The sequence below is a fragment of the Gymnoscopelus microlampas genome (assembly GCF_963454915.1).
Source record: "Gymnoscopelus microlampas genome assembly, chromosome: 24".
Classification (NCBI taxonomy): Eukaryota; Metazoa; Chordata; class Actinopteri; order Myctophiformes; family Myctophidae; genus Gymnoscopelus; species Gymnoscopelus microlampas.
This window is the reverse complement of record NC_139961.1, coordinates 7,975,977-8,003,963: the sequence shown is the minus strand read 5'-3', so window position 1 is coordinate 8,003,963 and position 27,987 is coordinate 7,975,977. Positions and strand designations below refer to the sequence as shown.

The 27,987-nt window shown below is 43.9% G+C and overlaps 1 protein-coding gene across 1 annotated transcript; it reads right to left on the bottom strand.

The window, feature by feature from the left end:
- Nucleotides 1–259: 259 nt before the first annotated feature.
- LOC311040979 (uncharacterized protein) lies at nt 260–18,289 on the bottom strand (the record flags this gene model as incomplete). The annotated part of the gene is made up of 27 exons (XM_084051417.1): nt 18,036–18,289; nt 15,442–15,476; nt 14,403–14,584; nt 13,450–13,650; nt 10,686–10,790; nt 10,147–10,421; nt 9,506–9,566; nt 9,022–9,415; nt 8,817–8,927; nt 8,370–8,478; nt 6,963–7,023; nt 6,485–6,872; nt 5,871–6,392; nt 5,592–5,768; nt 4,088–4,206; nt 3,850–3,963; nt 3,615–3,713; nt 3,377–3,522; nt 3,176–3,282; nt 2,514–2,674; nt 2,147–2,339; nt 1,831–2,009; nt 1,578–1,722; nt 1,271–1,473; nt 1,038–1,146; nt 765–912; nt 260–392 (listed from the first exon to the last, which is right to left on the bottom strand). Exons 1-27 carry the CDS (start codon nt 18,146–18,148, stop codon nt 260–262), a joined length of 4,590 nt encoding a protein of 1,529 aa, XP_083907543.1. The 5' UTR covers nt 18,149–18,289.
- Nucleotides 18,290–27,987: the final 9,698 nt, after the last annotated feature.

Sequence of the window (27,987 nt, the reverse complement as noted above, 5' to 3'; positions counted from 1 at the left end):
CAGTGAAGTGTAAATTTAAGGACTTTTAAGACCCTTTTAATACCTCAAAAACATCAGGCGGTGTGTACAATTTCTATTATTTTATTGGACCTTTAATTTAACCCAGGAGGTCATTAAGAAGGAGGCAAAAAACAATAATCTTTCAAATTAAAAGAAGATGAATTTAAATATCAGAAAGAACTTGGCCCATTCTTTCTGTCCACTGACTTATTTCTACTCTCCCCATCTTCATCCCCTTCTCATTAATTAGTTTCTGTTCTCATTTCTTCAGTTTTTTCTGCGCTGCTTTCTTCTTCACCATCTGCAGCCGCTTCATGGCGTTGAGCTGTGACTCCTGGGACGTGGGAGCCTTGTCACCTGTGACGCAGATGAAAAGTGGAGCTGGCGCATCCCTGGGAGGGAAGCAGGCAGACCAGAAACAAATGGTCAAAGGATGAAGAGAGAGAGCAAGAGCGAGAGAGAAAGAGAAAGAATCACTGATGTCTGATTTACGCTACTTGGTTTGCGCATTGTGTCGCTCCCCGAAAATAGCTAATCGACAAGCTCGTGCCGCAAGCACTTCACGTTGTGAGCTTTGTAGATCGGCTATTTTTGGCGCGTGGTATAACTCTAGTGCATCTGTAGACCACTCTACTGCATCTGTAGACCCCTCTACTGCATCTGTAGACCACTCTAGTGCATCTGTAGACCACTCTAGTGCATCTGTAGACCACTCTAGTGCATCTGTAGACCACTCTAGTGCATCTGTAACTGGAGTTGGATACCCTCTCCTCCGCTGGGCTTTTTTCCGCTTCTGTCCTCGTCCAGTCTGGTTGCCAAAGTAGGTGGATTCGGTAGAGGTCTCGTGATCATTGACACCATCCATATCTATACACCCCATAGCGCCTGTGCTACGGCTGCTCTGCTCTTCCACTGCAGAAAAGGTTCAAACAAACATTGCTTTTACCACTACAGTATGCAAATCAACTTCTGTCATCTATTGTTCATAGACATAAAACCAGCGAGCCTCATGGGGGGTATGTGGAATCTATCATCACCTTGTTGCTGCCGCTCAGCATATTTCTTCATCTTCACGTCTATGACCCCATACTTCTCGGCCTTGTGTCTCCTGATTGTGCTGGCGCTCTTTGTATCACAGAATTCCACCTAGTGTGGGACAACAGCCATGAAGTATTACTCGACAGAGTACATAATGACACTTGACAGAGTGTGCGTCAAGCGATAACTATAAATTAGCCTTAAAGCTTATGTATGACTGAACGAGGAGTACCTGCATGCGTCCTGAGAAGACGTTCATGGCCTGGGGTCCGGCCGAGATGTAAGCCACAGTCTGGCCGTAGTTGGGGATGTCCACGAGGTCCACCATTAGGATGGTGTCCAGAACCAGCTTCGTGAAGAGACGGACGGCGTTGTGCTTGGAGTACGCTGATCCGGCGCCAAACATCCCAGTCTGGACCTTCGCGGTTTTAGACCCTGTCAGAGAGAAGACCAAAACTAAATTAGCACGTTAAACGGCACATTTTGCAATATGCCTGCTGTTCGCATGCATGCATATATTAGTACTATAAGTGTATCACCGATGAAGATTTCCACAAGCATGAGTAGAGTCAATCGGGTCTGCTGAGCAGTCCTGCGGAGTCGCGCTCCAACTTTCTCACAGTTCTCCTGGACGAACTTCACAATCGTCTTTGCGTCTTCAGTCACATTTCTCAGCTCGTATTTCTGTAAACAGACATGGGTCATTCTAACTCCCACATAGGTTCAAATTAAAAAGCTCTTGGGAGACTTTTGCATCTGCTGTGATTCTACTGATTTAGAGAGGACTCTTACGTTAGGTCTGGCACAGTTGTCACAGATGACGTCTGGATGGTCCTTGCAGTAATTAGGGTCGAATCTGAGCTCACCAAAGTAAGCGAGCAGCTGTATCCTCCGGCACTCCATCACGTTCTCGCAGAATTGCGCCATGTGGTTCAGGTTAGTGCAATGAGTTGATGGGGTATTTGTGTCACCTGTGGATAAACAGAGGATATTGCAGAGCAAAGGTTTGGTGACGCATTTTACTGAGAGGCGGTGATGTGGAAAATAGAATGCCAAAATAATACACTACAAACAAATGTTGCATGCCAAAATACTGGCAGCCACATACGTTGGATTCTCTTAATACGGAGAACGTCGGAGTAGGCATAGAACAGAATGCAGTGAGAGATATCTCCATCTCTGCCTGCTCTCCCCGACTCCTGGTAGTAGCCCTCCACCGACATGGGGAGAGTGGCATGGATCACATAGCGGACGTCAGGCTTGTCAATGCCCATGCCGAAGGCTGTGGTGGCACATATGACCTGTAAGAAAAGGATCACCAAATTGAGTTGAATTTGATGTGACTGTGTATGTGTGTGTGTGTGTGTGTGTGTGTGTGTATGTCAACATGAAATTTCCAACATAACATTTGTATGAAACTTGAAAACAATTCAAAGCTTTAATGATGCTGTAACATCAAAGAGAGGTAATTTCACCTGACAGCCATCCTGATTGATCCACTTGGTCTGCACGTGTTCTCTGTCACTGTCACTCAATCCAGCATGATAGGCGAGAGCCAATATCCCTGCCCTCTGTAGACTCACAGCCATCGTATCACAATCATTACGGGACAGGCAGTACACTATGCCGGAGCCACCTATAATGTGCAGAGGAGAGATTGCATATATAATTTATTTTGATGAACTGTTTTGATATTTTTAAAATGTTCTCCCCAATATAGCCATTATGTCAATTCCTCCCCATGTTTTAGTCCCTGTCCCTGCTGACCCCTACTGTTTGTCTAGAGAATCACATCTCCTGCTATGCTCCTGGAGTTGCCAGCTGCTTCTTTTCACCTGACAGTGAGGAGTTTCACCAGGAGAGCGTAACATGCGCTATCCTACCCAGTTCCGCTCCCCACTGAACAGGTGTGCTGAAAAACCTGTAAGAATCGTTAGTGCAGTGACTGAGTACCCTCCCCTGCTGACTTCCCACCCATGAACATGGCAAATTGTGTTCACTGGAGGGCCATTCCAGAGGCTCCACGGAGGTGGTGGCAGGTAGTTACCCCCTGGACGACATGAATACAGAAGATTTGTCGTTGTGTGCTACGGCCGGGCAGCAAATGGACATAGTCATGTTATAGTGAGACCCGTACGTGGATAGTGCTTCTTGATCCAGCCGATGCAGTCCTCATCTACCTTCTTGGGCTTCTTAGGCAGGACAGAATACCTGAGGTTTGTTCGGTTGAAACTCATGGTAAATCTGCAAACAAAATGACAAGAGGTATATCAATTATTGTCTGGCCTTTTGTTTTGTGGATCATGAAACAACTGGTGTGGGGTGGCAGGTTACGTACAGCTGTGGTCGAGTAATCTGCAGCTGGTAGAGGAGGTCTTTCTGGACACGCGGAGTGGCTGTGGCTGTTAGGGCCATGATGGGAACTTCAGGGAACTTCTTACGCAGATCATGCAGCTTGTAATCCGGGCGAAAGTCGTGGCCCCACTGAATGAAACAAAACGCGTCAGATTTATATTCACAACTGCTTTCTGCCAGAAGTTAACGGTGAGCAAACACCTTCATGCGTGGGAACACACCTGGCTGACACAATGGGCCTCATCGATAACAAAGCGGGCCAAAAGGCCTCGATCAAACAGGTTCTGCAGCGAAGAGAGTAGCCTGTTACTTTGGCTCACCTTGAACAAAAAATAAATAAACATCAGGACCGGGTCTGGGTTGAGTCACAACAACTACCATTTCTAAAATAGCTTTAAAATGCAACATTTCAATTGACAGCAAGCACAATTACATTCAAATTGTATTATCTCTCACCTTCTCAGGAGTGACATAGAGCAGTTTAATGATGGGGTCTTTCTTGGACAACTGCATGTAAATATTCGACGCCTCTGTGTCAGTCTTATCACCAGACAGACTTGTGGCTGGGATCTAAAAGGTGCAGGGCATCAGAAAAAAGAAAATACAAGCACTGATTCACTACCAAGTATGTCACACGTGTCATTGCAACCGTCTTAGTGATATGCAACAGGGAGGCTGTAGGGACAATGCTTACATCCAGAGAGGTGAGTTTCTGGACCTGATCTACAATGAGTGATTTGAGTGGAGAGAGCACTACAGTGACTCCCGGTGACAGACAGGCAGGTAGCTGGTAGCACAAGCTTTTTCCCCCACCTGATGAAGAGCAGAATGATGGAGAACTTCAGACATCTCACACATGTTTATAACATACTGCATTGCAAGGAATAGCTTCCAATATTATTGATCAATCTATCCAGCTCTGTTGGTCACTTGGTCTCTATTCTTGTGACCTTGGCTTACCTGAACATGGGGATAGGGAACTGAAACAGAAATTAATTGAAATACAGGGGGTGTTTCAGGCAGTGCAGCAGAACCTGGACCCCATGGTACTGTGGAAGACTGACATCATTGCCCCTTCAAGAGAAAATAGCACCATCCACCACTATGTTTAATGAATAAAGAACATTATCACTACTAAGCTATGGAGGGGATATCCATATAATGGTTTCACCTGAACTTTACCATCCCCAACAGTATTAAAAGGGGCATGAAACCCTGTAGTTTGTTTTCCTGTACAGGAATATGGCAGGCAATTAAGCAATGCAGCTGCAGCTAAGTGTAGTGTAGCCTGGTAAACCATCCCAGTCGTGTGAATTCACATTATCATGTGTCTTCTGCAGACCGGTTTGGTCCCAAGCGCTGTGAGAGACAGACGCTGATTGGATCTTCCACTTTTTGGTTTCTGACCGGACCGGTCAGAAACCAAAAAGAGTATGTTAATCAAATACAACTTGTACATTTGGGGTGACTGTATATGGTCTCTCTTTGGTAGAGTATGTTGACAGAACTTATACAATTGGGGTGGTTGTGTTTGCCTAGGTTGGACACGACCCTTGACACAATCCTGTTTCTGGTTTGACAAAAAGTTGTAAAGATTTCAGCACCTGGGTTCAAAACCATAGACATATAAAGGTAGACGCCTCTGAGGCGTCTGTATCTCGGGTGCGCACCAGCTTCCGCCCTCAGTCGCGTGCGTCACAGAAGGGGACGTTCGGTAGGCCAATCAGAGGCCTACTGAACGCCCCCTTCTGTGACGCACACGACTGAGGGCGGAAGCAATACAAGGGTATTGCGATACAGGTTGCTCCAATGAACTGCAGAGGCCAATGAGGTATCTAGGTTTCTATATCTATGTTCAAAACTCCGGGGTAGAACAGGAAAGTTACATATAAGCAAGCCAGAGTTTGCTTGCTTCACTGTACGTTACCAACGGGTTCAATTGTTTTTATTGTTACATCTTGTGTACTGGTACATACTGTAAGAGTAAAACATATTTTTATTCGGCTTCCTCAGACATTGCAGCAAGAGAATAGTAATTAAAATTAAAAAGCAAACAAAAAGAAGGACAGTAGGCTTTTTTATCAACGAATATACCATGTAAGTCATCATCCGCAGTGACAGCTGCAGTTTCCTACATCTGTCTCATACAGTATGTACACAACTGTGTTTCTGTTAAATGTACACTGTAAATTACCAACCTGTGGGCATCAGGATGAATGTATCCTCTCCCAACATAGCAGCATTGATGGATTCCAGCTGATTGAATCTGAATTGATGGAGACCAAAGCGCTTGTGAAAGATCTTCAGCATCTCTGGTGAGTGGGGAAAGTTGCACCCTCTGAAGCGATCATGGGCCGGGTTATGGAAAGTGGGTTCTGTAATGTGTGACACTGAAATTAGACTACGGCTAACAATACATACAAATAGAAGTAACACAAATAAAAGCCAACAAAATGTGTCAATGAAAGGAGACTTACCAGGGGAGTTGATCTTTGCTGGCTTGGCTGAGGATGCAGGTGTAGAGTTTTTTTTCTCCCATGTGGATTTGTTGACGCCTCCTTCTCTGACAGTTTTAGCCACAGGCTTGGACATGGAGGAGCTTGGGGGTTCATCAAAGTAGTCTGGAATTTCTGATTCCTCAAAATCGTCTGGTTCTCTGTTTGGTGCTGATTTATTGACTGCGGTGGTTTTAGATGTGCCAACAGCCGCTAGCCTTTTAGGCAAAAAGAAAAGAGAGTCCTCCTCAAAAAACTCACGGGATGGGCTTGGAATGCTGGAAGGTGATGGGGGATTAAATGTTCTCTGCACAGATGGCCAGTCCTTGTCCACAGAGTAAACGGACTTGGCAAGACTGCTGGCTTTCCTAGCCATGCCAGGGGTTTGGACACCGATAATAATACAGTCAGAGTCCTCAGACACACTGCTGTTGTAGTCCACGGAGATGATCGAAGATTGCTTGAATGGCATGGTTTTCTTGGAGGACACTTCAGGACTGTCCACTGAGAAACACATGGGGGAAGATGCCAACAATGTTATATGATGTTAAAACACACAAACAAGAAACAAATGTTAAGTTAGCTACAACAGATACCTGTCCAATTGTCAGCAGGCTTGATCGTAGGTACACTCTTTCCTTTGTCAGCACGCTTGGCCATAGGCATACTCTTCTCTTTGTCAGCAGGCTTGTCAGAGTCTTTCTTCACAGAAACGTCTGGACTCTGTAAAGCACTTCTCCCTTTGACCGGTGTTTTGATTGGTGTTTCGAAGTCATCGAGAATATGATCCCATTCAGCCACTGGGAATCCATTGGCATACAAATGCCGGACTTCAGATGTAGTGGAAGTAGACGGCACTTTATTGACAGACAGTGAGGACTTTCTGGCTGGAGGACAATTAAGTGCTGGACTGACGGAATCCAACTTGCTTTTTGGATTAACAGTGATGAAGCTGCTGATTTTGGCATGATGACTTGGTTGGGGCTTGATTGGAAATGTCAAGGGAGATTTTGTTACTGAATTGTTCTGAGGAGTATTGACATTCCTGTTAGCCAAAACATTTGAGTGGTTTACCTTTATAGAAGATTCAGTCTTAGAGACTGATGATGTGGACTTCTTTTTAAATGAAGACATCCTGTAGAAGGAAAGGAATAATAATCTTGAAAACACATATAGTAATACTAGCTCAGGGGTCGACATTATAAATGGCCCGGTGGCCCGGATGTACTTTTTAAACCGCCAGGGCCAGCAGAACTGTAATGTGTGTTTACAAAACTAACTGAAATTATAGACAAAATGCCCTTAGTGTTCGTTTATTTATTCATAACAGTTGTTTGTGGATGCGGTTGGTGGTTCATCTGTAACTGAAGACATTTTTAAATGCCATCTTTTCAATCCTGCACCTGACAAATAACTCAAGTATAAAGCAAACTAAAAAGAACACTAAAACTAATAAAAGCTAAAACTATTAGAATTTTCAAAAATAAAAACAAATACAAACTGGCAAATCAACTCTAAAAACGAATGAAAACTAACTGAATTAGAAAAGAAATATTCAAAACAAACTACTGTAAAAACTAAACTAAAATGAAACATATTGTTGATACCGGCCAGAAATCTCTAATCTCCATATTCTAAACGTTTGTTTTTTTGTAAATTAACGCCCTGTACTAAAGCGTGACAAAAAAAGCATCAAAAGTAGCAGATCTACAAGCTCGAAACGCTGTGCGAAGTGGCGCGTTTCGAGCTTGTAGATCTGCTACTTTTGTTATTTTTGAATTAGAATCCTGAAAAGATAACAGTTTTGGACACATGAGGTTTCCACCCGACAGAGACGATATTATAGCTAAATAGGGTTGGGATCCGTGGGTTAGGCCCCCAAATGAATACATATTATTTTGGGGGTCGTTCACATGAAAATACCAAGCTACTCCGTGCCACGCTACGAGCTTGTAGATCTGCTGATTGTTTTTTTTTAAATCATGGGCAACTCTTTGAATATTTATATATATATTTTTTAAAGTTAACACAGTTTAAAAAAAAGAAGTATGTTGCTATAATATCAGTGGTTCTCAAACTTTTTCATGTCTCCCAAAATGATATGTATTTAGCCACGGACCCCCATCTCAAAATATTTTGTTCCAGGGACCCCCACCGAAGCAAAGATTTGAGTTAACAGTGTACTCAAATATTTTGAACAGATTTTCATGATTTATTTTCCTCAAAAAAAGCACTATGAGCTTGTAGATCTCCCATTTTTGAACAGACCAAATAAATCTAAAATTACACAGTACTGTATGTGCGTTCAAAAACGGTTGTAAAAAAAACACACGCCAGACTTACACTTTATTCTCCCTGTTGTTGCGGCGCTGTGAGGAGGAGGAGGAGGAGGAGGAGGAGGAGGAGGAGGAGGAGGAGGAGGAGGAGGAGGAGGTGGAGGAGGAGGAGGTGGAGGAGGAGGAGGGCGTGAGGAGCTGGGACAGCTCCGGCAGGGCCTCGGCCAGGGGCTTCATGTCTCCCACCACTGGCATGGCCTTCCGGCGTGCCTCCACCACCTGCTCCTCCCTGGCCTGTTTGATGGAGCTGATCTCTGGAGGGGAGAGAGGGACGGACAGACGGACAGACACAATACAGGTCAGGAGAGCCAAGGTTTACCGGCACCGCGCCCTGTGGAACGCCTTTCCCAACCATTTAAGGAGCACATTTTTGAAAAATCTTGAAAACATTTTTTTTCTTTCTTTTTTTTTTTCTTCAAAAAACTGTTAGGATTCAGTATTCTTTTAACTCATTCAGTGCCTGACTTATTTCTGGCAGTTTGGCTCTGAGTGTCAGAGCCAAACTGCCAAAGTGCTTAGGAGCTGAGATACAGCCTTTTTCAGTAAGAAGTTAAACAAGAAGGGTAGAACCCCTAGCCAGGGGTTTGGACACCGATAATAATACAGTCAGAGTCCTCAGACACACTGCTGTTGTAGTCCACGGAGATGATCGAAGATTGCTTGAATGGCATGGTTTTCTTGGAGGACACTTCAGGACTGTCCACTGAGAAACACATGGGGGAAGATGCCAACATAATGTTATATGATGTTAAAACACACAAACAAGAAACAAATGTTAAGTTAGCTACAACAGATACCTGTCCAATTGTCAGCAGGCTTGATCGTAGGTACACTCTTTCCTTTGTCAGCACGCTTGGCCATAGGCATACTCTTCTCTTTGTCAGCAGGCTTGTCAGAGTCTTTCTTCACAGAAACGTCTGGACTCTGTAAAGCACTTCTCCCTTTGACCGGTGTTTTGATTGGTGTTTCGAAGTCATCGAGAATATGATCCCATTCAGCCACTGGGAATCCATCGGCATACAAATGCCGGACTTCAGATGTAGTGGAAGTAGACGGCACTTTATTGACAGACAGTGGTAGAGAGGACTTTCTGGCTGGAGGACAATTAAGTGCTGGACTGACGGAATCCAACTTGCTTTTTGGATTAACAGTGATGAAGCTGCTGATTTTGGCATGATGACTTGGTTGGGGCTTGATTGGAAATGTCAAGGGAGATTTTGTTACTGAATTGTTCTGAGGAGTAATGACATTCCTGTTAGCCAAAACATTTGAGTGGTTTACCTTTATAGAAGATTCAGTCTTAGAGACTGATGATGTGGACTTCTTTTTAAATGAAGACATCCTGTAGAAGGAAAGGAATAATAATCTTGAAAACACATATAGTAATACTAGCTCAGGGGCCAGCAGAACGCACCAAGCACTTGCCCGGTGGGGCCAGTGAAAATAATGCCTTGAAAATAAATAAATATAATTAAAACATTAACATCTAATAATTTCCCTGTACTACTGTGTTCTGTTAACATTTATGTAAAATTGTCGCGGTAATTACCGTTAAAACATAGTTAAATAATATATTTGGATCAAAGACAGACCGGTCTGCTGTCTGTGGCTCTGCCCCGGACCTCAACGCACCTCCTCGCTGCAGGCAGTTGACTGCCGCTCGCTCCTGCTACTCGAGCAGGGCAGGCTCACAGAACATACATAGCAGACAGACAGACAGACAGACAGACAGACAGACAGACAGACAGACAGGCAGGCAGACAGGCAGGCAGGCAGACAGGCAGACAGACAGACAGACAGACAGACAGGCAGGCAGCCAGGCAGGCAGGCAGGCAGACAGACAGACAGACAGGCAGACAGGCAGACAGGCAGACAGGCAGACAGGCAGACAGGCAGTGTGCAGTGTTGTCACGGTTACGTACCGTTGTGCGGCATCCCTGGAGGTCGTCAGTCCATTCCCAGCATGCACCCTGTTTGTCCCAGCTCCATTAGCCACGCCCCTGGCTCCATTAGCCACGCCCATGGCTCTGTTAGCCACGCCCCTGGCTCTGTTAGCCACGCCCATGGCTCTGTTAGCCACGCCCATGGCTCTGTTAGCCACGCCCCTGGCTCTGTTAGCCACGCCCATGGCTCTGTTAGCCTCGCCCCTGGCTCTGTTAGCCACGCCCCTGGCTCTGTTAGCCACGCCCCAGCCATTCTGGTTTCAACAAACAAACAGACAAACACTCAATCAATTATTATAATGAATTAAAATGATAATTATCTGCTGTGCTACGTTAACCACGTAAAGGAGCACTTCACCCATTTTTTACTTAATCTTCATATAATTGGTTCAATTGGACCAATCATATGAAGATGAGATATAACATGATATTGAATTAATACATTGAATAAAAACGTAATACAATAATTCATGATTATAATTATAATAATCAGAACGAGGTGATTTTAAGACGGTTACCGCGGCGACAGGCGTGGAGTGCTGGAGGCGGGACAGTGGATACTGCATCGCAACGCTGTCCGGCTCCGCCCACTGCTTCTTCCTCTTGGGGATTTTAAACGCCATCTTATGTACAGGATAAAGACATTATTGTGTTAATAACATGGTCTGTATGATCAATACATTATACATTAACAACATCTTAAGTTTACTTTTGCAAAGTCAGCCAATCACATTACAGCTAGTGTATCATCACTACTAGCTGTAACGTGATTGGCTGACTTTGCAAAAGTGTCAATATAGCAACATACTGTTAGGATTTAGAAAAATAATAATTGTCTCCGCCAGGCCGAAGGCATGGTGGAGAGTATGTTTTCGTTCCCGTCCTGCTGTGTGTCCCCCCCCCCCTAGCCAAGCTAACATTGGTCAAGCATCACGTGACACGTGACAATATGTTGAAAGGGTGTGCTTTGATTGGCTAGCGAGACGCATGACGAAATAGAGCCCTATAAATAGGTGTGTCACTTTGAAACATTGTTTACATGTTTCAAAGTGACATCAGTGCCATCAGCCAAGCTAACATTGGACATGTTTGTGAGCTAACATTGGACATGTTAGCTTGGCTGATTGAACATGTTTGTCACATCGAAAAACCATTTATGTTTTTCGAAGTGAGGTAATCAATAGCTTAGACAGGATCAATAGGAACAGTACTTTCCAGTACAAACAGAGATCACAGCTGTGATCACACAATGCAACTAACTGTCATTACGCAAACTGAAGAAGCAGGAAAACATCGTCTGAAACCTCATGAAGAAGCAAAGGCGCAATGCCGACAGCAGAAGGCCAAAGCTAAGAAACAGAGACAAAGAGCACTTGAATCCCTAAATGACAAAAAACGAAGACGAGCCACAAATGCTGACAACATGACACTGCAAAGATTGCTACATTCTCCGGAAGAAAAAGTACAAGAGTCTGTAAAGAACATCGAAAGGAAAAGAAGGCACTGGTCACACTATTCAATAGATGAAAGACAACATCAACGAGCACATTACACCAGTAAGAGGAGACGCTACAGATCACTTAAAGAACTAGAAGACGTTCAAGTTGATGAAGCTGGTGCCGCATTCTTAAACAAGATGTGAGAAAGTGGACCTAATTATGTCTGTTTCTCCTATGAACGAATGCTCTACAGAGAAACAGTGGTAAAGTTAAAACCTGCAAAGTACACAGCAACAATAGATACTGTAAGTCACCTGGACAAAGACCCAACTGCAATCAAGCAAAACAACACTTGGATCTGCCACACATGTCATCGCTCCATTAAAATGGGGAAACTCCCTACACAGGCTTGGGCTAACAACTTATTACTGGATGCCATACCCCGAGATATGTATTTGGCCCCGGACCCCCTTCTCAAAATGTTTTGTTCCAGGGACCCTCCAGGTACGTTTTTTTCATTTTCCAAAAAAAATATTAAAAATAAATGAAAAAAGTAATTGAAAAAAAAACACGTCCCCCTCACGTATTAGGGGGGCGGTAGGAGACGGGTGAACCAAGGATGAGTGTTTTTGATGAATCTAACATGTTAAAAATGGAGTTTGAAGCTACAATGGGTTTGTATAGGAAGGGGGCGTGTCTGATTAAATGTATATCTAATATCTAAATATTGAATCAAGCAACTTAAAAACTGTCTCAAAGGCAGGTAGGGGAAAACTATAACACAAATTCCTCCCGGATTGGGGTATTTCATTAACAGTTCCTAGTCCATGCATGAAGTGCCCTATGGTGCCTAGGAAGAGAGTAGAAACCATAATTAGTCTTAATTCAGTCTTAACAAGCCATATAAGGACACATGTTGGAGTGTGTTTTAGCTTACCGCCCGAGCCTGCGTCCATTCACCAAGGGAGTGAGTTTCATCTGAGGAGAGGTTCAGCAAACATTTATAGGGTTGGGCTGATCAGACCAGGCTGTCACCACTCTGGCAATCAGACCTGAGGTGTCATCATATCAAGCTGATTGAGGATGAAAACAGGCACATACCTTCCTTCCACTACTTGCCCAAGTGCTCTGCACTGTCTCTGGTGCTGGAACCTCTCCTCAGCCCTCTGCTCGCCTTGGTGGAGACGCCAGATAGCTCGGGCCCCAAGCGACACTCCACAATATATGAACATTTAAATGAACTCTCTCTCCAAATTATGTAAGAATTGGGTGAGAGATATACAGTAAGAAGAGTATTTACTGCTTGTCGTGACAACAACAGCTGTACAGATTAGATCTTGTCTGAAGACCTGTTCTGTCTGTTGTGTAGGCCTATATGTTTTTTTTCCTTCTCTCTTCTGCACTGTAACTGTATCTATACATTTTTACTTATTTTGTTATATGCATCCTAATATGTGTAATTTTACAATTGTGTTTCCTTTGCTTGATGTTCTGTGTAATACATATTGAATTACCAATTATTAATGGACTTTTTATTTATTCCTTCCTAGATCCGTGGTTCTCAATCTACTTAATTTCAAGGACCACCATATAACTCTCATAACATTTGTACACTCTCAGATTACAGACCCGTAAGGCTCCATTTAGAACCCCCTCGAGAAACCCTGAGAGTCCCTGGACCCCACTTTGAGACCACTGTCCTAGATTTTTTTTCTATTCAACACTGGTATCATATCAATACACACTGGTACTCTGTATTGACCGATACGCAAGTTATGGGTATTGGAATCGTTATCGGGAAGAAAGTGAATTCAGCCTTTGGTTTCACGGTGGTTTCTCGCACCTGGATCTGGATCTGGACGCAGTTCGGGACCGCCTGGGGTGCCGCGACCTGGAATGGGAGCGAGTCCTGGACCTGCGGCACCACGACCGCGACCGGGGGCCTCTCCTCACCAAGCGGGAATGGGACCGCGAGCGGGAACGAGAGCGGTGGCCTCGCCAGGCCGTCCCTCTCGCCACCTCGTCCTCCCTTCTTGGAGCCGTCCTGTTCAGCAACAATGACAACATGTCCATTACTCTCATATAATATAGGGCTACAGTTTTCTGAAAAACCTTCTCAAACTTTTTCATGTCAAGGATCCCCAAAATTATATATATATTTGATTTTTGAATAACCAAAGTATAGAATATGGCTAAAACACAGATGCTTTCCCTGTTTTAATGGGTTAAATCATTATTATTGTTGTTGTTGTTGTTGTTGTTGTTGTTGTTGTTGTTGTTGTTTGCTTTGTTCAGACAGTAGAGGGTTAGGGTTAGAGGGGTAAGGACATGCAACACAGGTCATCTCCTGCAATCAAACCAATAATGCTTCAGTCATGTGGCTGACACACTATCCTGTCAGAAAACTAACCTGTTTTGACCCTATAAATACCCTACCCACAACACACTCTTGAACTCTCTGTTCCCTGTCTTGTTAAAGCGTAGCGAGTACTGCTTAATTCTGTTGTACACAACGGCAGGTTGTTACTGTCACTAACCAATGACTTCCTGCCTGTTTTCAGGTCTATACATAGTTTTCGTTTATTTCATTTTTTGGTTTCAACTTTTTTAAATCTTTTGGAATATACTTTTTTTTTCATGTAGGAAACGAAGGAAAGGGGATATTTACTCGCAACCCATAAAAATGTGTCCGTGCCCCAAACATGGGGACCCACTGGGTAACAGTGTCATAGACGACTGACGTCATGATGACTTATGTCACAGCCTGGTCACATGTGATTCTCATTTATTTTGTACCTGTTTAGGGATGATGTCAGGCAGGGCCTCTCGGTGCCGCGCTGACGAGCCTCCCTCTTTGTGTTTCGACCCCGACTCGGAGTCAGAGTCCGACGAGCTCTTCTCCGCGTCTTTCCTCCTCTTCTTTTTCTTCTTCTTTGCCGAGGAGTGCCCCTTGTGTCGCTTGGACTTGTCATCTTGATCTGGGGGAGAAAAAAAAAACAGCCTTTTATTTTCACTTTGTTGTTTTTTCAAAGCCTTGGCAGATGAACACATTTTTCAGTGAACTTGGAAGGTGTAACTCTTATGCCTGAGCCCACTGCACGACCACAAACCAATTCCCAGTACAGAGGATTTGTAGGGTTTATTTTTGTTGACGCACGTGTGCTTCTGTTCTGTCACTAAGTCTTTCTTCCTCTTTATCGGTGCTTCCTATTTCTGGAAAAGGAAGGGAAGTCCGCACACTGTTTCACTGTTTATCTGACCTGATGAAAGACCTGCATGGGTTGAAACGTCACACTTTTTCTAAGAAATGTTCTACTGGGGGCTGAGACACAGTGTGCTGACTTCCCTTACTTCTGCAGTGTAAATATTGTTGTTCAGAAGCTGCAGTATAACCTCAATACACACTGTGCTTGTCCTGAGCCACATTACTTTTGTTGATTCCCCTGCCTTCCTGACACTTCCAGTACACTGTATGCTAGCTAGAAATAAAGACATTAAGTCAAATGAAAGAGAAAGAGAGAAGAGCATAGAAGGAGAGAGAGAGAGAGAGAGAGAGAGAGAGAGAGAGAGAGAGAGAGAGAGAGAGAGAGAGAGAGAGAGAGAGAGAGAGAGAGAGAGAGAGAGAGAGAGAGAGAGAGAGAGAGAGAGAGAGAGAGAGAGAGAGAGAGAGAGAGAGAGAGAGAGAGAGAGAGAGAGAGAGAGAGAGAGAGAGAGAGAGAGAGAGAGAGAGAGAGAGAGAGAGAGAGAGAGAGAGAGAGAGAGAGAGAGAGAGAGAGAGAGAGAGAGAGAGAGAGAGAGAGAGAGAGAGAGAGAGATACAGTGAAGGCCTCCTTACCTTGTTCCTCATTCACTTGCCCTGGCACGGCCACACTGTAAAGCAAAGGAAACCACAAGCTATCAGTCGGGTTTGACACGTCACTCTGAGAAACATCTAGCCTCATCATAAAACTTTAGGTTACAAGCGAGATATTCGCTATACATTCTGCACTTATCAAATATGGCACTGTACAGAAAGAAATAAAAAACTTGCAGCCTCAAAGTGCGCCATGATTCTATCAAGAAAGAAAGGAAGATGAACACCACTGTGGCTTTAGGAAGTGTGGCCTTTTCTAAGGGACACGTTTTTGTAATATATTTCTATTGTAATCCATCTTGTGCTATAACAGTGAAACAACATTAGAGTCGACTTACTAATCAAAAACACTGAGCGGGCATTGTGTGTGTGTGTGTGTGTGTGTGTGTGTGTGTGTGTGTGTGTGTGTGTGTGTGTGTGTGTGTGTGTGTGTGTGTGTGACTGTGTGTTCAAACTGGTTACTTCCTGATTATGAGGTACGTTCTCAAACCACCAAAACCCTGCCGCTGGTGAATAAAAACAGACATATTCATAGACGTGTTTGGGGGAAATCCAAATAGCTGTTGCTTTCTTATAACCTACAGTAGCACCATGGTTTCACATGCACGGTTGTCATTCAACAGGACGCCAACCCGCAGTGAACTAGTAATGCACGGTTGGATATTTCACGTTGCGCAGCTTATATTGTTTTTTTGTTTTTTTATGTAATGCTGTGCTATGTCTGAGGGATGCAAAATCGTGTGATCTTGCCGTATGTTCAAACTCTCAGTGATACATGAATGAATTTGTTCAAGTTGAGAACGGAGAAAGACTGGGGAGAAAAGCATAAAGGAGGTGGGGCAACTGCATGTTGTGGTGTGGGCACCGGTGTGTGGTGCGTGTGCGTGGGCGTGTGCGTGGGCGTGTGCGTCTGTGTGTGTGTGTGTGTGTGTGTGTGTGTGTGTGTGTGTGTGTGTGTGTGTGTGTGTGTGTGTGTGTGTGTGTGTGTGTGTGTGTGTGTGTGTGTGTGTGAGTGAGAGAGAGAGTGAGAGACATGCAGCTGCTCTTCCTGCAGCCTCTTCTACACTAACGTTTATATGTAATATCAAACATCCAGCAGTGTAATGTCAATTTACTGAACACTAGGTAAGTATTAGCCTAGATTTTGATTGTAACTGAAACATTCATAAAACAATAAATAAATAAATGATACACATTAAATGGATTATCAAACATGAAAATCAGGCCCAAACCGGGGCTTGGCAAACCAGGCACCTAGGTTCTAAAGTAGCCTGAGAGTGCATCGCGGGTTCAAGACTCTCCCCATCTCTCCCTCCCTGGTTCCTGTCCATCTCCACTATACACTATAAATAAAGGCAGAAAAGCCCCAAAAATATATTTAAAAAAAAAAATATGAAAATCAAATTTGAAGACTGCCATGAATATTTGGAAATTAAAATTAAAATCCCTAATTAAAAGCATAAAGTGTCTTTATACAAGACGTTTTTTAATTGACTAATTATGACTGTTATAATGTGCTGTTCAGCTGAGCTTATAATATATTATGAGCACTGACCAACACTTCATGAACCTTGTTATAAGTTATGCATAACTATAATCATTAAAAAGTGAGTGTTAGGGACAATTTGACAAAATCGATGAGTCTGATTAAGCACCAAAGTACAGTACTTTGTTGTAAAATGGTGGCGTTGAAAATAGCTGATCTACAAGCTTGTAGATTTTGGGCTATTTTCACATTTTTTATAAAATAATCGTTCATTAATCGTAATCGAGGGAAACGTTTGAAATAACCGTGATGTTGATTTAAAGTCATATGGCCCATTGGCCCAGCCACATCTCACCAAGCCTGGGATCAATACCATGTTGGCTTTTCTGATCCGGTCTGTAGCGGAAATAACTTTACGTCATCTCATGACCCGAACCAAGCACGCGTTTTTAATGTGTTTAGTTTGGTATAATCCCAGTGGAGCGTTCTATCGTGTTCCGCTATATACGTAGTGTGACCTGCAGAACATTTTCGTAGCCAAGCGTAGCCATCCAAAAAACGCCAGAGAAGGCGTATCTGATACACAGGAGGAGGGGCTGGGGGCAGCAAGAATTCAAGTTCAAATAGCCTTTTTCATGTGATAATATAACGTGGCGTCTCTGAGGTGAAAGCTTATGACTATTGTCTTGAGGTGATAATGACCACTGGCCGTTGGGAGTTTTGAAGTAATGCACACATTAACTACTTAACAATAGAGTGGTTATTTCATTCGGCGACTACGCGCGCGTGCACGTGCCGTGGAGGGAACAATTATAGTATGCCCTCCGAAGCAAATCTAGAACACACACCACTGGTATAATCGTTTCATTTCTTTTGGTATAATAATCGTTTGGTATAATAATCATTTGGTATGTCCATCTTTTATTCAAACTCGTGGCGTGAGTATCGGGACAAAGCTCATCGATTTGCATCATGTGGGGAACAAAATCAATGCGACGACAACCGCAACACACATTATTTTCCCTTTTTAGTTGTAGAATAAATACCATCACGGAGGAAAGCCTGCTGTGACCTGAGGTTTACATCTCACCTGGACTGATGCTTGGCCCCTCCCCCGTCCGACTCCGCCCCGGACTCTGTGCTGCTCTCCTCCTCTTCATCCCCGGCCCCCTTCTTCCTCTTTTTCTTCTTCTTCCTCAGCATTACAACAGGGGGGGAACCCTAGCATCCCTATTCTGAGGGCAACATTAGCCGAAAGTAGCAGATCTACAAGCGCACAACTGTAGATCGGCTATTTTCTGCAAAGAGGTTTGGAGTAGAGGGAAAAAAAGAGAAGACAAAGTACAGAGCTAACGGTCAAGTATTGAGGGTTTAAGTGGTTAAATGTCTGAAAATACACATTAACATGAATCCAACACTTTCATAGAAAAGGTAATAAAATAAAATAAAAGATAAACAAACACTGATGACAGTTTAGGAAGCTATGAAAAAGTTTAATCTGCAAAACAATTTTATACAATATATAGTGGGTGGGTGGTCCCTGCTTAATTTCTCTCTCAGCTAAGGGGTCCTTGGCCTGAAAAACGTTGAAGACATAGAAGCTGGGACTGTCAACAATACAATAATCAATGGTAAACAGGACATTGATTTGTGTTGGGTCCTGTATGTGTTTGACTATATTTTAACAGAAAAAAAGCTGTATTAAATAACTGTGTGTCAGTTGTCAATAGACGCTGCATGCCCAGACCTTTCAAATTCCTTTTCTGTCATTCATCAAACAGTTCACTCTCCATGTTCATTAATCTCATCATCATGTATAGACCTCCAGAACCACATACACAGATCTTCCAATTAAAATCCTGTGTCCATTCATTTAAAAGCTGCAATCCGGAACTTATCTAAAATATGCTAAAAACTTAAAATGCCACTTTTGTTAACCACTTGAAAGCCAGGATTCTGGGGGGAACATTCGGGAAAGATAGCCAAAGATCTACAAGCGGCGTAACAACGCGTTGTGAGCTTGTAGATCTGCTATTTTTTGTGTAGAGTGAAATAACAAGAGCGCACCAAATGCGCTCTTAACAGGTCTGTTTTAGCAAGTGTAGAGGATTTAAGTGGTACTGAATTTGCAGCTCAACAAAAGCTGATTCATCCTAGTGTATGACGAATTTCACGATAAATTATAATCTCCACGATACGATTATTGTGAGCGTTTTTTATCATGATAAATGATAATAACAGTGACATAAACAGTGAATAAAACATCAACTGACGCTCAAACTTGGACATCATGAGATCACGAGTGCAATCTCTCCTGGTACAAGGGAGGCTTGCCTCTTATATGAGCGGTAGATTAGTTTGGTATACCGGGCCTACCGGGACTAAACCAGACCATGCTGTGTTAGATCTGATTCTCGCACTCCCTCAGTAACCCTAGCTTGGCTAGCTTGGCTTTATTTGGCTATTCAAAAATAGCAGATCTACAAGCTCATAGTGCGACACCTAGTGCTGCGATATGAGCTTGTAGATCTGCCATTTTCTATAGCCAAAGAAATCTAAAATGCTTATGCTAAGGCTCATGCTGTATGGAAATTGTCTCTATTTCACCTGTACAGGTCAACAAAAAAACTGTTGCTGTAAACATTTTAGGCGAGAAAAAGGCCATTCATTTCGCAATAACATCTTGTTTAAAAGCCTGTCCCGACGTAATAACGCAAAATCACGCTAGGGATGATTCTCTCTGGCAAATCAGACAGTAGTACTGAAGTGTTTTCACGTCACATTTTGGTATAGCCTTATAGCTTGCATGGAACCTTGACGGAGTGGAGCTGATACAGTACCAAAAAAATAACCAGGTACTTTTGCCTAATGGAAAACCGAAAAAGGCGAGTAGAGTTGAGTCGGTTCTATGCAATGGAAAAGTGACATTATTTACTTTAATGAAAAGAGGACCGGTGGTCACAAATAAATAGATCCTCGTCACAGCAGCCATTTTAATGGATAAACAAAACTAAAAGGTAATAACATTAATTGTGGGTGTGTTTTATTCAGGCGGTACTGTGTGCCAGCGTGGATAGCTTCGTGCTGGCACACAGTGATACCTATAAACGAAACACCCCAAATTAACGTTATTAACTTCAGTTGTGACGACCTGTCAAAAATGGCCGCTGTGAAAAGGGTCCATATTGTAATCCTCCCCCTGAAGTCACACACAATTTAAGTAGGGAAACAAAAGGATCTGTGACACTTAAGCAAAACCAGTCCAAACCCCATCAGACCAGAGCTAACCGCCATCATCCCCACCGCTCCATACCCAAGTCACAGGCCTATTCAGGGACAGCCTTTGTTAGCTAAGGATCCCAGTACTGACACCTGACACCTGACACCTGTCACCTCACCTCACCTCACCTCACCTCACCTCACCTCACCTCACCTCACCTCACCTCACCTCACCTCACCTCACCTCACCTCACCTCACCTCACCTCACCTCACCTCACCTCACCTCCACACACACACACACACACACACACACACACACACACACACACACACACACACACACACACACACACACACACACACACACACACACACACACACACACACACACACACACACACACACACACACACACACACACACACACACACACACACACACACACACACACACACACACACACCTTGGATTCACTGTCATATACAGTACACTTAATCTGTTTGGTATGGAAACATAGCAACGTAACACACAGTCACACACACACACATGTTTCTGTTAGTGTAGTTGCTGTGGCAATTGAAACCGTGTAGCGAGAGTGTGAGTCAGGTGCTGTCATGTTTATCCATGTCCGTGGCTGGCATGTCTCATGTTAGTAACAGCTGTCATGTTAAAGGTGCATTATCGTGCAGATGATGCCCACATATACACGGTCGGTGACATTGATTTGTTTTGGGCATGTTGCCATGGCATAAGGGAGCTGTTACATGAACCAAATGACACTGGTATGGATACAGCTCAAGTGTCTTACTTGATATTTTCTGTCTTGAACCGGAAGTTCAAGCCAGGACGTAGCTCATTTGGAAGGTCGTCCCAAAGCTCTTATTACTGCTCCTATAGGAGGGATCTCTGAGGAGCGAGGATACACGAGAGCAGCCTTCCTGGAAGACTTTCAGCTGAATGCCATCAGGTAAATTCATTAGAACGAGATGGCAGAGCAACAGTGCCCGTTATGGTTTTTGCTCTATAACGTCAAAATTACAAGCATTCACATGGCTGCTGCTTATTTCAAGAACCAAACTGTCACTGATATCTCATTATTGATCTGAATGTTATTTGCGTGAAATCATTTCCCACAGAATGACAGAGTGACTGTTGAGGGAATACGAGCGTTGGTCAAGCGGTCGCTTGTACAGTTGTGGGGGGTGCATGAATTAATAAGAAAATGCATAAATCAATAAGATGTTGGGACAGTGTGTGAGAGCTAACAAGATGATAGTTTTATCCAGTGTATCGCCATTAAAAGTAAGATGTGAACACATCTCTGATTAATTATGAACCCGTTTAAAACTAGATTTACAAACTCTCGATGAAGTGTAATCCAGGATTAATCTAATCTTAGTCTAATCCTTAGCCTTGGTTTCCTTGTTCTTGGTGTGTGTGTGACTTGTATTCTTAACTAAATTTTATCTCTAAACAAGGTTTAAATCAAAGCGGTGTGGAGCTGCATATGGGAGCTTAAATGTAAAGGCAGAATGAACTCAGTGGGCGATACACCATGTGTGAGGTAAGGTTTTGGTAACATGAGCAGAGAGACAGACATTCCCTTGGGTGAAGCGCTGATTTAGTAGCAACTATTAGCAGAACAAACTTGGCCTTATCATATATGCCTGCCTTCCTGTCATGCACACTTCGTTACATTTATCTCGAGTCCTTATAGGCTTTGGGGAAACAGCCTGCGATATAAAAAAACTAAGACTCATATTAAATAATATCAACGAGATCAACACATTTTTCAACTGTAAATATGTCACTATTTTTAGCGACACAGTTGTGTGACAAGGGTATAAATGAAGCTTTACAGTAAGTAAGCAGAAAAGGGGTTTATGCAATTTTATTCAAGGCTTATTCACTTTGATTCAGCTTGGGAGGATTTTGCAAGGCCACTGTAGCTACTCTTATCGTATCTTAGCTAAAAACCGAAGCCGTTTCTTACTAACCGAGACACCAAGCAGGAATGAGGTGTGACTCATGTGTACCGTGTATCCCAATTTACACCTTCACACACACACACACACACACACACGCACACCATTAATACTGCTACGACGCAATATGAGAAGGTGTCTTGGATGCTACTGACACATGGGAGACTTTGGCATTCACCTGTCCTTATCCTGGCACAGTATGTCTCTGTTTCGCGCACACACACACACACACACACACACACACACACACACACACACACACACACACACACACACACACACACACACACACACACACACACACACACACACACACACACACACACACACACACACACACACACACACACTCTCCAGGGAGGTAGTGACAGGCCACAGTGCTGGGATTCCCTTTAACTCAAAATTCTCCTTTGATGCTTGTTGCCTGCAGTGCCTCTGTCCATCCCTCCTTCATCCTCCAACTGCAGGCTGTCATCAAAAATAGCCCCCAAACATGCGCGTACAACAGGATTCAAATGTCGGTTGTTTGGCACCAGGGAAGTTGTCTGGGTATATTAATCTCATGTGGAAATTTCGAGCGGCAGGGACAGTCACGAGAACGGAGCTAATTGGAGCTTGTTAAGAGGACTAATCAGTGCCGTGCTCAATGACAAGCAGGGAAAAGACAGTGGAACTGAACCCACGGCCACAGAAAATAGAGGAATCCGTCCCTTGCTCTTCTGGGCGGAAGGAGAAACTGGCCAGGGTCACTGCACTCGGCAGGCATCGACTCTGGTTTACTAGAAACAAGGGATGTTGTGGGGATGAGGAGCGTATCTGCGTCTGGATTAAGACTTACTCTGTCATCTCTCCGACCTTGTTCCTTCCTTCCCTGCCTCACTCTCTCAGTTTTATCTCTCTCCGAGTCTCCCCCTCCCCGACCCCCTTTTCAGAGGAGAGGGGCTCCAGAGAGAAGTGGCAGCAATAGAGCGGCACTGCAGCAGCCGTACCTGCTTTGGCGAGAACACAGTGCTGTGGAGAAGACTTCACGAGAGCAAATACAGAGGGTTCACCACAAGGTGCAAACCATTCATAAGCCTCAAGAATAGAAAGGCTAGATTAGAGTTTGCCAAAACACATCTAAAAAAGCCAGCCCAGTTCTGGAACAGCATTCTTTGGACAGATGAAACTAAGATCAACCTGTACCAGAATGATGGGAAGAGAAAAGTATGGAGAAGGCTTTTTTAGATGTGTTTTGGCAAACTCTAATCTAGCCTTTCTATTCTTGAGGCTTATGAATGGTTTGCACCTTGTGGTGAACCCTCTGTATTTGCTCTCGTGAAGTCTTCTCTTTATGGTAGACTTGGATAATGGTACGCCTACTTCCTGGAGAGTCTGTCTCACCTCAGTAGATGTTGTGAAGGGGTTCTTCTTTACCATGGCAATGATCCTGCGGTCATCAACCGCTGATGTCTTCCGTCTTAAGGCAGAAAGACCTGCAAACAAACAACAACTGAAGACAGCTGCAGTCAAGGCCTGGGAAAGCATCAAAAAGGAGGAAACCCAGCGTTTGGTGATGTCCATGGGTTCTAGACTTCAGGCAGTCATCGCCTGCAAAGGCTTTTCAACAAAGTATTAAGAATGAACATTTTGTTTATGATTATATTCATTTGTCCAATTACTTAAGGTCCTTTAAAATGAGGGGATTATGTTTGAAAATTGTTGCAATTCCTAAACCCTTCTTTCAATTTTGTTGTAAATACCCTCAAATTAAAGCTGAAATTCTGCACTTCAATTGCATCTCGAGTGTTTCATTTCAAATCCATTGTGGTAGCGTACAGGGCCAAAATTATGAAAATTGTGTCACTGTCCAAATATTTCCGACCCTGACTGTAAATCCTCCTGTCCCCCAAATTATTCTATTAATATTATGTAGGAAAAAAAATCATGTTTACACACTACCCTTTTTGGACCAGGTTAGATTTTCTGTGTTTTTCGCCTCATCGTGTCTGTATGTTGCAGTGTTTTGAGACTGTAGCCTACAGCCTGTGGACTGAGGAACGGCTCATGGCAGGCACTTTTTTGATGTGTGTGTGTGTGTGTGTGTGTGTGTGTGTGTGTGTGTGTGTGTGTGTGTGTGTGTGTGTGTGTGTGTGTGTGTGTGTGTGTGTGTGATTTTCGTTCTGCCCAAAATCTGTATGTTCATCTTGGAATCTGGCTATTAGATTAGATATTTTTGTCTTGACGATTGCACAAGAGGATATGTCATGGGGTCACTCAAATGAAGGCTCATCTTCCAGGAGGCGTGAATGAACTCAGCTAGTTTCATGGCAATCTACCCATTAGATTGTGTGTGGAAATGGAAAGTATGGTGTGTGGTGATAGAGGAAAGGCCATTGAGTCATGTGTGTGATGTGTGTGATGTGTGTGTGTGTGTGTGTGTGTGTGTGATGTGTGTGTGTGTGTGTGTGTGTGTGTGTGTGTGTGTGTGTGTGTGTGTGTGTGTGTGTGTGTGTGTGTGTGTGTGTGTGTGTGTGTGTGTGTGTGTGTGTGTGTGTGTGTCAGTGATACCTTGGCCTCAATGGCGGCCTCAGTGCAGACGTCCAGCATGGTGAGGTGATGGCCAAACACCAGGAATTTGATTTGCTCCTTCTCTAGCATCCTTTTAATGTAGTCCTTCACAGCTCCTGCCTGGAGACACACAAACAAACAAAACAGACCACAGATCAGTGAGGAGAATAGATGCGTCGCTGGGAGTGATGGAGTAAGTTAATCACAGGGGTGGCAATCCTTCTCTGCCATGGTTTCTCCATTGACCACCATGGATCAGGACTTTAAAACAGAGAGCGCCCAGACCCACTAGTCACAAGTCAGCGCTGATATGGAGAGCAAGACAATATTCCACAATGAGGAGATTTTATTCACTAAGAAACTAATTTGCGCATCTGCTGTCTGCAATACCTGGTACACTACCCAGCTAGGCTACTGTTCTATAGTCACCCAGAATGTCCTCTAAATATTTCAAATAAGATTCAACTGTTGTGTTGCAATCACATGATACCAACTGCAATCACATTTTGATTGCAACACCTCATGTAAAAAAGTTAGTTTCTTTACCTACTTGGTTCTTGTAATTTGCTTGCTCATTTCAAACCTGGAGTCTTTATGTTACAAAAAGGAAGAGAGGAATGCTGTCTGGATACACTGTAAACCATTTGGTAAAAAAAAAAAAAGAAGGTGCTAATTGGTAGGGGAAAATAATCAATTGACAAAACACAAAAAAACAAGGCACTCACATTTTGGACAAAGGCCATATAGTTGAAACATGTCAGAGTTTTTCCCAACTCTTTGACTTTGAATGTGCCAATTTAAAAAAAAAGGCTAACTGTAACTCTGGAAGAGTGTGTTGGTTTTAGTCGAATGGTTATCGTTACTCTGTTTTTGTTTAATTAATTTTGGCACCTTTTTTGGTACTTGTAAAGCACTCTGTAACACTGCTTTGAAAACACACAGTAAAGAAAGTAAAGTTGGGAAACACAGTCCCTTTTACCAGCTAACTTCCAAACCCGGGAGTGGTGTATTGTGTGACTGCATGAGACACAAACTTGTGTAGAACACAGAGCAAGGCCACTTTTGTTGCATACCGCCCCTGCACAACTCTGACGGACGTGTTATCCCAGCGAGAGTGTCATACAGCGCAGCCCTGCTCGTCTCGGTTCAGGGACCGTGGGCCAAAAAAAAGAAGAGAGAAGAGAATATGGCCAAGAATAGGGCCCATGACACTGGAGGTACAGCAGTCAAGTCGTGTGTTGACGCGACTACAGCGGTACTCCTGTTAGCGCGACCCGGAAGATTTCCACTGCGTCCTGCAACCTGACAACCTCAGCGCCCGTCACACCTGCTCTGGCGAGAGAGAACGTTGGCTTCCGCCGCGAACCCCATAATTAGCTTGACATGGCCACTCCAACCCTTTCCCGGTTTCGCGGGGTCCCTCATTAGCGACGTCTCGGCTTCTCATGTCTCATTTCTTTCTGTCGAGTTTAATTAGCGCACAAACTTCTCTGGCGTTTGAAGCAGCCGGTTAGCTGCATCACAGACCCCACCTCTCTCTCTATCTCTCTCGCTCTCTCTCTCTCGCTCTCTGGGTAATTAGGAGCAGGTGCTTGGCGGCTAAAGAAATAAAAAATATATAATCATACCCCAAAGGCGCATGGGCAGCTCTGACAGCTATGACAGACAAGGTGGCTGAGATTTGTGCTTTCAGAAGTGACAGAGACACAGCCCCCATTCCCCACAGTCCACACACATACACAAAACATGGAGAATGAAAGTAGAGAAAACCTGTCCGACTCTTAAAACTGATAGCAGAGGAAATGAGACGAGGCTGACAGTGTGTAGGGGGGGGGGGGGGTGTCTGTGGGTGGGTTGGGGAGGTGGGGGTAGCAATGAAAGGTCCGGTGTTAGGCTAAACCGAGCAGAAATCCAATCAGCAAACAACGCAGAGCGCAAAAAAGATCCAAGCGCAAAGGCAGGCTGGGCGGGCAGCGCTCCGATGATTGCATTCCACAGTTATCTCCGGTCTCTGTTAACCTACCGGGGGCCAGGGCTCCAGGCACTGGGCTAATAGAGAAGAAAGCGGGGTCCTCAGAGACTGCAGACGATTGAGAAGTGATATGGACGATTTAAAATGTACACGCTACACCAATTTTGCAACTACAGGGGGAAGAGGAAAAAAACAAAACTCATGGGGTAGAAAGTTCAGTCATGTAACGACGACTGCAGGTGCAACTCACAAAGTGCCTTTTCTTAGCAAACAAACAATGTTGAGCTATAATCTACCACTGGGATTGTAACTTCCTCATTTTCTGATTTTACTGAGCAACAGTGTGAGGTGAGGGTGTGTTTAGATGCTGTAAAAATTATAATAAAGTCTGCAACAGACTCCACAAAAGTGTAGCAGAAATAACAGTGTTGTAAGACACTGGTATTTCACCTCCACAAAAGTGGAGCACAAATAGCAGTGTTGCAGACTTTATCCTACTATATAATAAGGAAACCTGTCTGTTCTCCTCTCGCTCGAGCAATTGATCTGAACTTGCACACAGGCATTGACCATTAGCATATGCACACAACCACAACGCCAATTTTTCACTTTCCCAAAATGTAAGCTGTTTATTGGCATTTTTGTGTAAACACCGGAGATTCAGATTTCGGGCTATGGGATCTGTCGCCATGGTTACAGCCCTGCAAGCTATGGGATCATCTCTACTGCTGGCTACACACGGCCACACAGACAGAACGGTATAACACACAGATGCTGCAAACATATAAAGGACTTTAATTTAGGGCCCCTGTCCACAAACACACACCGCGTTTTATAGCACTAGCACGCAGATTGACACCTGCAATGTCCAAATCCAGGTTGTGTTATTAGCACAAATAGCTTAGCTCAAACAGCTTAAACATCAACTTCTCATGGTTGTGTGGGCAACGATTCCATGTCGGGTCGTAAATGACCGGGTTGTCACACACACCGGTCACACCTGGGGTCGGCAAAGCATTTCGATGGGGGTCGGCGAAGATCGTCCCCACAAAAATCATCCCAAGCTGAGAAATCAGCTGTGGGATGTGCATGTTCATCGTCTTTTGTGTTCCGAAGCAATGCAATGCTATGGTGCCCTTGATGAGCACCAGGCTCAAAACATTCACAGGGCTCAACAGACAGAGTTTTGATAAGGTACACCTACGTTCCTGGATACCTACGTATAGGTATCCAGCCACTATTCCTGTAATTGAACTTGTAAACTTTTTAATCTTTTTTTTTTTTCTTGTCTCGTTTCAATCTGGGGGCCAGCTTT